This window comes from Glycine max, chromosome 4 (assembly GCF_000004515.6).
Source record: "Glycine max cultivar Williams 82 chromosome 4, Glycine_max_v4.0, whole genome shotgun sequence".
NCBI classification, from domain to species: Eukaryota; Viridiplantae; Streptophyta; class Magnoliopsida; order Fabales; family Fabaceae; genus Glycine; species Glycine max.
In genome coordinates this window covers 41362118-41375222 of record NC_016091.4, presented here as the reverse complement: position 1 = coordinate 41375222, position 13105 = coordinate 41362118, and the positions used below count along the sequence as shown (strand labels likewise).

Here is a 13105-nt window from a genome sequence, read left to right as displayed (position 1 = left end):
TTCAGATATTATGCCCTAAAGACCAATTATGTTCCTAAATAATTCAAATTACATAAACTAATTTTGGGTATTTTATCTTGAGTTTGAGGATTGTTTATCAATTACGTCAAAGAGAAGAAAATTAAGCCAGATAACAGTTTCTAAGAGAGAAAAGTATGAGAAAAAACAAACCCAGATTGTGAATTTGTATGTACCCATTTTCCCCTAATTCCAATTTTAATTAAGAAACATAAGCTATTGATTAATCACCAATTATCTTTTGATTTAATTATCAACCTATGGTCAAGGTCTGAAAATACTCTTCCCCCTAAATTAATTCACTATTGGTCATTTGGGAATTCAACTCAAGGTTAAGGATATTATAGAGAGGTTTGTAAAAAGGAGGTTCATGCCACTAGGTTGATCTTGCAAGTTTTATGAACCCTATCATTTTATACATCAGTTAATTATGAATTAGAGTGATCAATTCCAATACAAAAGATAGAACAGTAGAACAATACAATTAACTTAATAATATCCTAAAATCTCAATTAAAACAAGGAATTAGAATACATGGGTATGACTACATCATAATTCGAGCTCTAAGGGTTTAGTCAATCATGGCCATAATATAGCCAAACAACATACGCAATAGCATTGAGAATAACAGAGATCGAAAATCCTTTCAGATTAGGACCCCAATGTTCTTGGCACCATTCTATCACTCAGAAACCCTTGCTATTAAAAAATAATAAAAAGTTCTCTAAAAAATGCTTCCAAGTTTTTATTTATACTAATAAAAATTAACTGCAACGTGGAGGTCAACTCGAGTAGTACTAAGTCACAATAGATCGTGTTGAGGGCAACATGGCCTTCTTCAAGAAATTGACACTAATTCTCAATTTTGCCTCTCGAGCGGAATGGGTTGTGTTGTTAGTAGCATGGTTGTGCTCGGATTTGACGCTGATTCCCAATTCTGGCTCTGGAGCAACACGGGTTGTGTTATTAGTAGCATGGTCGTACTTAGATGCAAGACGTTGATTAAGAAATTTTTGAAAAAATTAGCATGACCATGCTGGAATAAAATGGCCTAAAGGTACAACATGGGCCATGCTCTTTGAAGATGTGCAAAATGTCTTATTTTTTATTCTGTTTTGGTTCTTTTCTCAATTTATCAACTTTCTAAACATGCTATTCACACTTTACATACCCATAAGCTTTGATAACAACATGAAACTAAAACAAGATAAAATAAAACAAAAAATTAAATTCAAACAGTCAAATAATAGTTATAATTAATACACTGAATCAGATCCCACATACAAATTAATACTTTGCTATCCAAAGTTGAAAACCCAACATAAGATAATGCCTCCATTAGGTCTTCATCATAGCCAGATTGTTCCTGTTCCTTTTTTAAGGTGATGGTAGGTATATTGGCCATCCGTATTGCTACTTCGTATAATTAAATTAAAGAGACAAATGATAACAATTGCTATCACTGATAGTTTCTATAACTTTCTAGAACCCCAAGGAAAAGTTCTATTTAAAATCATTTTATGCCTCAAGTTTAATTATAACCAAAACCTACTGACTATTTTTGTATACGTTAGTCTATGTAGTAATAATAGTATGATTTATTAGAATTTTTTTTTTCAAAAGACATTTTAGGAACCCCACCTTTCTAGCACTTTCTAGCACATATATAATAACCAGTGTGTTTGTTCCGTACAAAAACGAGTAATGCATGAAACAAAAATTAAGACACACAAAATTAACTTGTTCTTCCTGGTACTAACAAGATGGAATTCACGTAATGTTCATGCTCATCGCCGAAGCCTTTCACCCCAGACGATTCTATAAATGTTTAAGCTTATTGTTCCAACATCGTTCAAATTTGCCCATCTAAGATTCCTTCTCTTAGAGATACATACATAGAAAAAAGGATAAGAGCAAAAAAGTTAAAATAAATTATTCGAAAATGATTAATTGTTACTGCATTTTTTAAACATGTTTTTTAATCAAAGATATATTTTTTTTTCTGAAAAAATCATAAACATACGGCCTGATAATGAATGATTATCTAGTGTTTTTTAAGAGTAAGATATATTTTCAGTTGCTGTATACATATAATGAAATTAACTTTTAGTCTTAAAAAATAATCATTAATTTTGGTCAATATAAATTTTGCAACTTTTGAAAATAACTCCTATGATCACCACACACTCCCGTGGTATCTAGACATGTAATTTTAATATGATTGTTGGTGTGGTATACATAAATATATTATATATGTTGTGCCATCACTGATCATAATAATAACGGATTATTTTCAAAATCTTTAATATATATACACTAAAATCATTAATTTTTGAACAATTAAAATTAAATTGAACCATATTTAATGACATGAACTACTTAAAATAACTCGGTTATAAAATTCATGTGAAAAAGTTTTAAACTATAGGATCAAATCATTTTTACTTAATTTACTTAAGATGATTGTTTGTAATTTGTGGATATTATTATTATTATTGAAAAGAATTAAATGATATAATATCACATAATGAGTTGGTTTATATTTTATAGTCTGTTACAACATCACAACAATATTGAAAATTAAAGGCCCATATATATTCAAATATTCAAAGTATCTAACCCAAATTATATAAAACAATGAAAATATTAATAATAATTTTGTGTATGTTATATCTGACATTGGACACTTGAATGTAGCAATTTCGAACATGATTACATGTATACTTTTATATAACTATAAATTTAGATGTGTGTTTTTAACAAATATTTTTGAGATATTGGTTAAGAAATTAAAAAAATATTTATTGTATAAATTATATGAGAGTGTAAAAAAAATGTATGGATAATGTAATTTTTCATCTCTTAATAAAAAATATTTCAATCATAAGTTTTTTAATCAATATACTTAGAGTATCAATTAGTATTTAGTAATTTAAATTATATTTTATTGAAGTAAATTTATTTATAATTAAGAGGTTGTCATTGTAAAAAATATAATCATACAAAGAAAGAGAAAGCATTAGAGGCTTGTATGGCAAAACGGGAGGTAAGTGTGGAACATAGAAAGTTATTTTTAAAATATGACTTTTTATTCATATCAGCCAAATTTTATAAATTTAAATATTTATTCCTATGATTAGTAGATAAGATATATATATATATATATATATTTCCTTCATTGCATTTAAACTTTCTTATGAATTTATGTTAAAAAATGAATAAATTTTGATCTCTATTGTTTTGTAATGAATTAAGTAGTTTATTTTTTAAAATTAAACAAATTTGATATCTTTTTAAACAAATTCTACATAAAACTATCAAGATCTAATCTATTTAATTAAAATCTTCAAAAATTAAATTGATTAAATTATTTTAAACTTTCTTATGCTCAAAATTTAATAACAAAACATCAAATTTCTCTTAAAATGAAAAAAAAAACTCTTACTTTTCCTTTCTTCAAATGTAATATATATCTTAGAAAATCCTTATTTTTATTAAATTTCCTCCAAATTCCTTATTTCTAAATTTTAAAATTATTCCATATCCTAAATCTATTATAAATTTTCAAATATTTAAATTAAAATGAGAATTTTGAATTTTAAATGAAAGAAAAATATTGATTTAGAGACCAAATTCATTTGATTTTAAAAATAGATATATTTAATCAACTAGAATATTTTGAACTAATAATTTGTTGATCAAGAGTACATAAGATAAGACAAGTGTAACGTATCATTTACTGATCAAGATCAGAGTTACAGTTACTGTGTGTAAACTATCTTGTTAACCTAACTAATCAATCTTTTGTCACATCTAATTTTGCCCTTTTAAGAGGGTTAAACCATCGGATCAAATAGTACCTTAATTATTAATTTTAGTCTCTAAAATTATAATAAAATTATTAGGGTCACTAAACTATCAACGTTAACCGTTAAGGTCCATCAATTTTAGAAAAAAAATGTTAGGAATATATTTTTTAATATTTTTTTTATTGATTAAAATTTATTAAGAATTATAAAATTTGGTGCGTCCTATATCATATTTAATGATTTTTTCGTCTGATTTTTGTAATATTTAATAAACTTGTATAAAAAATTATTGAAAGGAATGTGTTAAGAAATATATTCCTAGCACTAATTTTTTGAAATCAACCACTTAAATCTTGAGTTTGAAGGATAATCAGTTTTAATCTTCACTTTAGTATGTATTAGTTAGTTTATTCTTCAAACCAAATATTAATAGTATTAAAAATATTAATAGTATTAAAAATAAACTGAATAATATTAATTTAAAATACTAAATTAAATAATAATTATAAAAATAAAAACTAAATAAATATTTTTACAATAAAAAAATTAACTTAATCATTGTTATTAATTTTAAGTGCTGATTAGTGTATTTAAAAAAATAATTTTTGAGAAATAATTATTTATTTTTAGAAAATTATAAAATAAATTCTAAAATAAATTTAACCAAAATATCAGCATAAGGAGAATAATGTGTTGTCCTCCACTTCCTATTCATTCCAAAGTTCACAAAAGTGCATGGAAGATCATATACGGAATAATGGTTATTTTTCATCATGTCGGATTCGGACAACGTCATTCCGATCACGTGGCATGAAGAGTGAAGTGCAATCCTAGATGTAAGAGTTAGTTAGGTGAGGGGTAAAGTAATTTCCCATTACCAATTGGGTTGCAAAGGTAGACAGAGGCATCATCTTGCATGGAGGCGATATCATATATGGTGTTTTTCAATGCATTTCTTTCGACATCACACAAATTTGTGCAGTTAAAATCGTACACATTAACTTTCACGATTCCTTCAATCCATGCAAAGGTAAGGGAAAACATGGGTCATTGACTTAAATCAACAATCAAAACAATCGTTCCTTGTAATTTCAACGCAAATTGGGCTTGTTGGCTTTCATTTAATAATATTGTTTGATGTCTTTCCTTTAATATTAATGCTTCTTCTTTTTTAGTTTTTGAGTTTATGTTGGATCTGCTTTGTAATTAACACAATATTTATGGCTTCTATTACCAAGAATTGCATTGGGTATGCCATATTGGATGACGCCTCTTGTTGGAACATGCCAACCACTTATCAAAGCTTTGAGAAAACAACAAAAGACTCCATATAGGATGGTGCCTCTTGTACAAATTCCACCCACATGTGATGCTACACCCATGATGACGCGTCCTACAAAAGCACAAAAGATAAAAGCAAGAGAAATTTTTAGCAAACATTAGTTAGAGTAATTTTACTCAATGTTAATCGGGGTAATTTTTGCCTGAAGTCAACCAAGGTCTTTTTTGGTCAACTTCGACTAGCCTGTATATTTTGCTAACCTTGGTCAAGATTGTTTTCAGTCCATCTAGGCTAGGTTATTTTTAGCCAACCTCAATCAAGACTATTTTTTGTTGATCTCAGCTAGGATAATTTAAGTCAACGTCACCTAGAGTAGTTTTCAGCCAAGCTATTTTCGGCTGACCTTGTTTGTGATTATTATTTTGGGTCAATCTCAACTAGTGTTTTTTTTTTTACCTATGTCAGTTAGAGCAATTTTCAGCCGATCTTGACCATGGATGTTTTTGGTTGATTTCAGATAGGCTATTTTTGGCCAACGACGATCTGGGTGGTTTGGTTGACTTCAACAATGATCATTTTCGATCAACTTGACTAGGGTTATTTTTTGCCGGCTTCTGCTAGGGCATTTTCAACCAACCTCAACTAAAGTTATTTTCGACTAGCCTTGGCGTCCTTGATTGTTTTCGCCATCATCGGTTGAGACTATTTTCGATCAACCTTGATAAGAGTTATTTTCAACTGACCTTGGTGACCTTGATCGAGACTATTTTTGGACAACCTTGATTGAGGCTATTTTCGGAGGAATGTTATATCATTCAAAGAATCCATGTGGTGAACATGGATTTTGGATTTAAAAATCCAAACAAATATCCAATTAATTGGATTGGATTTGGATATAAAATCAATCCATTAAAATGAATTTAAAGTGGTCTGAATTGATTGGCTATGGGTTGATTTTATATAATTGAATTTTTTAAACAACCCTAAATATCTCTTGTCCTAATTTTTAGCCATAGAAATATGTCAAGTTACATGAAGTTTTGGTAAATTTGTATTTTACAACACAATATTCAAGTGACCTATGTAATTTTGAAGACTCGATCTGACCAATTTGAAGGCCTGATATGATATGAAAGTCTATTTATTAGTGTAAATAAGTATTTATAAATAGGTAATTTTTCATACAAAACTTATAATTAAGCCAATAGGCCTATAACTGTAAATAGGTATTTATAAAAATATTAATAATTATTACCTCTGTTCCTATTATAAAATTAAATCAATATTTTATTTAATATGATTACTACAGGCATTTAAGAAGAAGAAAATTCTATTAAAATATATTGAATGTTTATTAACATATTAATAAAACAAACATTTTTAAGTAAGCATTTCAAATATTATTAAGAAAATTGTTATAGGGCCAAGATTTTTATTATGTGAAAAAATATAAATAAATTGTTATAAGCTAAAAAAATTAATTGTTATAAAAATATCAGCACTTAATGAACTTAATTACTAACTAAATGAAAATCATCAGCCCTATTTTCACCATTGACGTTAAAATGTAAACTAATGATGAGACATTTCACGGGTAAAAAAAGAGGAAAAAGAAAAGCTAAATACAAAGGGAGTATATAAAAAATAAATATAAAAAATAATTACTATTTTTCACTTAAATTAATAGTCGACAAGGTAACGGGGAGTCGTATTTCTTGTTTGAAAAAGGTCACATGTCATCACCATATTAAGTAAACTATTAGTACTATTTATTAATAACAAACAAGATAGCATTATTAAATTAAAAAACATATAAAATAATATTAAAATACTTATAAATTAAATTACAGTACATGACATTACTACAGTATAACATTCTTCTTTCTTTATTATGCCGACCGGTGATAATAAGGTGAAGTTGAAAAGCCTGTGTTCTTGAAAAACTTGTGAACCACACGATGATCAAGCACACATCACAAGGCCTGAGGTTTAATTACGTTGAAAACAACTTGTTATATCCAAAAGCCCATATTATTAGATTCCAACAGCGACACTATTCCGCGCTGAAAAAAAGAAAATTTGATGCACCCCCATTCATACGATGAATGGTAATTCGTGATTTTAGGGTATTAATCAACAATAATTTTTTTTTTTATAAAAATTCTAATATTTTATATCTAATACTATTATGAACACGTATTTTTTTTATAACTTTTAGTAATTTTTATTTATTTATTAAGTTTTTAATATCTTAAATAGAATTACTTATTGTAAAAGACCCTCGTAATTTCTACCATATGTTAAGAGTTAAGAATTCTGTCAATATTCAATATAAAAAAACTTAAATATTAGTATAATTGTTATTAGGGTAAATTACATAAATTTCCCCGAGCTTTAAGGAAACTACATACCTATTTTCTTAATTTCCAAATACCTTTAAATGTGTTTAAATATCTTATGCTAACAAATCATGTGTTGCAAATGATATTAAATGAGTATTTTTTTTCTTCAAAAATGTCCAAGTCTTCCTTTTGCAAATATGGAACAATTTTGATTTAAAAAAATTCAGGTAGTAGAAAACTCAATCTAGTTGTAAACCTATAATTCAAATGAACATCATGTGAGCAAAGTCATTGAACTAATCTTATTTCAGTAAACCCATAAATCAAATGAATAATTATAGGTTTTAAAAATTAAATAAAATTATCTCAACCAAGTTATCAATGATCTAACACACAAAATCACTTGAACCAACTTTATACCAACAATAATATCATTAAATCTAGATACAATATTTTAAAAACATAGGAGAGACAGGTTATTTTCTTAAATCTCATACAGGTTTGTGTAGGTTTTTAAAAATGAAGGAAAACTTGTATAATTTCTTTAAACATCAGGAGAGATTTATGTAATTTGCTTTTGTTATTATTATTATTATTATTATTATTATTATTATTATTATTATTATTATTATTATTTTCTAATAAAATTGACATTTTATTTTAAGGAAAATGTTATATTCTCTTACAAATCTTTTACAATTTCATAAAAAATATTAAATGAAAAGTTAAACACATTTAATATTTTTAAAATTAATTAAATAATATTCCTAATAAAAGTAGGAGATAAATAAAAATATAAGAAAGTATAAGAATTACTAAAAAATAATTAATTCTATTATTTTTTATTATAATAATCATTCCTTTTTATATTTTGATAATTAATTAAAGACAAATGCTAACCAGTCGTTTTAAAAAATTTAGTAAAAAACTAAAAGAAAAAATATTTTTATTGAAATAAATAAATTATATAAATTATATTGTTTATAAAATTTTGACGTTCTTTTATAATTTTTATATTAAATATTTTTTCTTTTAGTTTATCAATGGTAAGAATACCGAGAGCAATAATCTTAGTTAAAATTAAATAGTAGTACATGGAGTAGTATCAAAGACTTTTTGTTTTTGGATTGTAAAGCACGTATTTTCCTCCGGAATTTGCTTCTGGGTGTTTACACTGTTACCGTAATAATAATAATGGATGCTGCCGCACGGATTTGTGTGGCATGTTAACGTAGAAAGAGAGGTGAAGGGGTGGACGCATAGCTGACTTTTTTAAGGCACGAGTAAATGCTCTTGTCTTTCTTTCACTTACCTCAATTTTTTTTCCTCCAGCTAGTTAGCCATTAAACCAATTCTTCTATTTTATTTATTCATAGAAATCGAAGATAATATTCATGTTTAACCAAATTAGACTTTCTTTCACTTCTCTTTTCTTTTTCTATATATATATATATATGCGCCTCATGGAAAATAAACAACATAGCCCCAGTTGCAGAACCTTGTCTCTGCTTCACCATTCTCACAATTGTGGAGTCCAAAGGGATCAAATAATCTCTTCAACCCAGAAGAAGAAAAAGGAGAAATTAGAGAAGTTGCTATAGCTAATAGCTATAACTGGCTTAGCTATAACATTTATTTATTTATTTTATTTTGGGGTACAAAATGGGAAGACCACCTTGCTGTGACAAAATTGGGATTAAGAAAGGGCCTTGGACTCCTGAGGAAGACATCATCTTGGTCTCTTACATTCAAGAACACGGACCCGGGAATTGGAGATCGGTTCCCACTAATACAGGTAACAAAATTTCAACATTAATTTTAACATGGTTTTTCATTTTCTTCATTTATTTGGTGGGTTTTTTTATATATTTTTGTGCAACTGGGCACCGTTTATTACTTGTTTAATAAATTGGTGAGGGATCCGGAATACATGTATGATGCCATTAATTTTGTTTTCCTTTTCAGGTTTGATGAGATGCAGCAAAAGCTGCAGACTCAGATGGACCAACTATCTCCGACCTGGCATCAAACGAGGGAATTTCACCGATCATGAAGAGAAAATGATAATCCACCTCCAAGCTCTTTTGGGTAACAGGTACTACGTTGAGTCCAAATATTTAATTTGTATCTTGATTAAAAGCCAAAATAATTTAGGGGTAAGATTTTTGCTCTAGAAAAATTTAAGGGTTTACAAGTCAATTTCTAATATAATGTAGAAGCTTCATTGTTGAGTTTTGAGTCATTAAATTTACAAATAAATGAATTGTGTGTATAAAATGGAAAAAAAATAATCATTAAGGATCTGTTTGTTTGCTTTAATTTGATAACATTAGATGTTTTTGATGAAGTTTGTGAAGTGTGTAAATGGGTGCAGATGGGCTGCTATAGCTTCCTACCTTCCACAAAGGACAGACAATGACATAAAGAACTATTGGAATACCCATTTGAAGAAGAAGCTGAAGAAGATGCAAAGTGGGGGTGATGATGATGATAATAATGATGACAAATTAAACTCTTGTAATTCACAAATAAAGGGTCAATGGGAAAGAAGACTTCAAACAGATATCCACATGGCCAAACAAGCCTTGTGTGAGGCCCTATCCCTCGACAAACCAACCCAAATTTTCCCAGAGACCAAATTACCCTCCACTTCTTCACACAACCCCACAACAACACCAAACCAAACATCCTTGTATGCATCAAGCACAGAAAACATAGCCAAATTGTTGGAGAATTGGATGAAGAAATCCCCAAACATCACAACAATAACCGAAACAAAACCCTTCAACATTAATAACATGGTAGCCACAGGGTCTAGTTCAAGTGAGGGAACACAAAGCACAATCACATGCACACAGGACCATGCCCTTGACTCCTTGTGGAGCTTCAACTCTGAACGCTCTTGTCAATCTGAAGAAAACACCAACTTGGGTGAGAGCAAGCCACAGTACCAAGAGGCGCAAGTTCCTCTCATGTTGCTGGAGAATTGGCTCTTAGATGATGCTGCACCTCAGTGCAATGAAGATCTAATGAACATGTCACTCGAAGAAAGTACAGAAGGGTTGTTCTAGTTGATCCTGACGATGTAGCATACTAGATGTCGGAACAAAATCCATGTAACCAAATCAAGCACAAAGGTATTTGAAAAAAAAAAAAAGAAAGAAAGAGTATGCGTGCGTGTGTGAATTAGACTTTATTAGAGTTCTTGGAAATGGAACTACTTTTCTAGGTCCCCCAGTAGGAAGGTAACTCCCTCAATACAAAACAAAGTGTACATTACAAGTACATCTACAACTATGATAATGTTAGCTTATCTTCTTATCTATTATATATTGTGTACTTTTTAGCACGGGTTTCGCTATATCTTATTGTAACTCCTTTTTAATATTTCTTTGCAAATTATAAGCAAACATATATGTTTAAATTTAAAAAATTAACAATTAGTAATATTGTTATGATATAATTAAGAAAATTATTTAAAGAATTGTGAGAGAAATTTAAATTATTTTTACTTCTTTTTGATACATAGAGAAAAATTTCTATTATATTTTATTACTTATCAAATGAAAATATATAAACATAATTAAAATTTATTTAACTTCAGAAACCCAATCCTTTTTCCTTTCTCACCTTGCTGGCACTTATGTTTCACACCAGCGAAACGCCCGTTGTCCTTTGCAATTAATTGTGGTGCGTCTCTTTAAATAAAGTTTTATAAGTATATATCAACCTTCATTGGTGATAGGTCGGAGACTTTTATGGTCTATTTTCTAAGTCTTTGTGGTCTCCTATATGGTTATACGCACGTAATGTTTTACATGTATTCAGATTCATCGCAGTTAAAATTATTATACCCCAAATGACAAAATGCAATATAAATGATTGAATAAATTTATATTTTGTCTATCAAATTCATGTTGAGTTACGTTGTAATACAGTAAATACGTTTAACATTGATTGTAATTAATCTATATATGTTTTCTTGGCTTTTGAGTTTGTTTCTCGATCAAAACATTTACATGCGCTGGAAGTCTCTTTGCCTCTCAATAAAAAAGCTTGATTATTGGTTTCGGTATTTATGATTACAGGTAATCCCTTTGTCTCATTATAATTGTTATACAGAAAAAAAATTTATTTCAAAATAATTATTATTTTTTCTTTTTAGTATAACATTCATTACGTTTTCTTACTTATATCTCTTATAACAGTGGACAATAAAATCTGTAAATGAAATGTAAAATTAATACTCTATCTCTTTTTTTTTCTACTCTATGTAAAACAACCCCTAATTTCATATTTAATTTCATTTCTCTGAAAAATTTGTGTCATTAAATATTTTTTTTGGTTGAATAAACTATTCTAAATTTATTGTTTAATCATTATTCATCATATAAATTTTACTTTTACTTTTATGAATTTGATACAATAATTAAAACTTTAACAATTAATATAATTCTCTAGCGACCGATTTGATAATATTTTTAGTTAAATATATGGAGAGTTAGGTAATATTATATGTGCAAATAAGCTAAATATATTACAATGTTATGCAATTTGTCGAAATTCCAAAAATCACACCAAAATATGATATACTTATCATATTTTTCCATTTCAGTATCCACATGTTTTACTCTAGACTTAATAATATCACCTTGTCTAATTTTAACTAAATACGCAGTATGCATTATGAATATGTACTGTTTAAGAATTTTACTACTTCGTACACTTGCACACATACTTTATTGTTTATATACACGTACATACACATGCACACGTGTGTGAACACACATATACACACTTGCTACATATTCTAACTTAATATACAATATGTATTATGAATACTTGTTTAAGAATTTGAGGCTAGCACGGTAGCAGGCATGCACACATATACGGTTGCATACGCTCACACGTGCATTACTGTTTAAGAATTTGGGGCTGGGATGCAAGGACTCATGTTTTACTGTTTATACTCGATAGTATCACCTCATCTAGTTCTAACAGAATATAGATAATTACTCTTTGAGAATTTGAAGGTAACACACGCACACAAATATGCACGTTATTATCTATACACACACGTAGACATGCATATACACACATACACATGCTCGATTTTCTATACTGAATAGTACCACCACGCGCACTATTTATGTTTATGATTTCTATGATGGCATTTGGTTCAAAGGCACCTTTTCTCCCCCATTTATATAAAACACTAAGATATATAAGGTAGGTAGTTAACTATTTTAATCCTAGCAAAAAAATATTAAGACACGATTCATATAATATGACTTTTATTTGCTATAATTTAAGAAAAATCAGCTTATATAGAAACGTGCATTTTAGATTTTAGTTTAATTAATAGTTGCATATTCTATCGTAAAAATATGATTATCTTTAAGTATATTTGAATAGTCTATAAAAGAAGTTGAAGTATTTGAAATAATTAATTATACAATAATTTTCAAACAATTTATTTATTGAACCAAGACAAGGTTGAGAAGAATTACTGGCACGGAAAAGAGAAACTTGCATTGTCGGCAAGTAATCCCATCCCCAGCCAAAAGTAAAATATAAAACCTTTTATTCATTATTTAACGAAAACTAATAAATTCAAGTGTACAATATGAGTGGACTATGTCCTCATATAATAG

The 13105-nt window shown here is 28.2% G+C and overlaps 1 protein-coding gene across 1 annotated transcript; it reads left to right on the top strand.

Moving 5' to 3' along the window:
- The first annotated feature begins 8923 nt into the window (after positions 1–8923).
- MYBJ2 (myb-related protein 306-like) lies at positions 8924–10797 on the top strand. The gene is made up of 3 exons (NM_001255383.2): positions 8924–9246; positions 9417–9546; positions 9826–10797. The coding sequence occupies exons 1-3, from the start codon at positions 9114–9116 to the stop codon at positions 10520–10522; spliced, it is 960 nt and encodes a 319-aa protein (NP_001242312.2). The 5' UTR covers positions 8924–9113; the 3' UTR covers positions 10523–10797.
- Positions 10798–13105: the final 2308 nt, after the last annotated feature.

What these genes read in the sequence shown, in the direction of transcription:
- MYBJ2 (NM_001255383.2), top strand. Translation starts at nt 9,114, where the DNA reads ATGGGAAGACCACCTTGCTGTGACAAAATTGGGATTAAGAAAGGGCCT. An exon ending in ATCGGTTCCCACTAATACAG is followed by an intron (nt 9,247 to 9,416) that starts GTAACAAAATTT and finishes TTTCCTTTTCAG; the next exon opens with GTTTGATGAGATGCAGCAAA. An exon ending in CAAGCTCTTTTGGGTAACAG is followed by an intron (nt 9,547 to 9,825) that starts GTACTACGTTGA and finishes AAATGGGTGCAG; the next exon opens with ATGGGCTGCTATAGCTTCCT.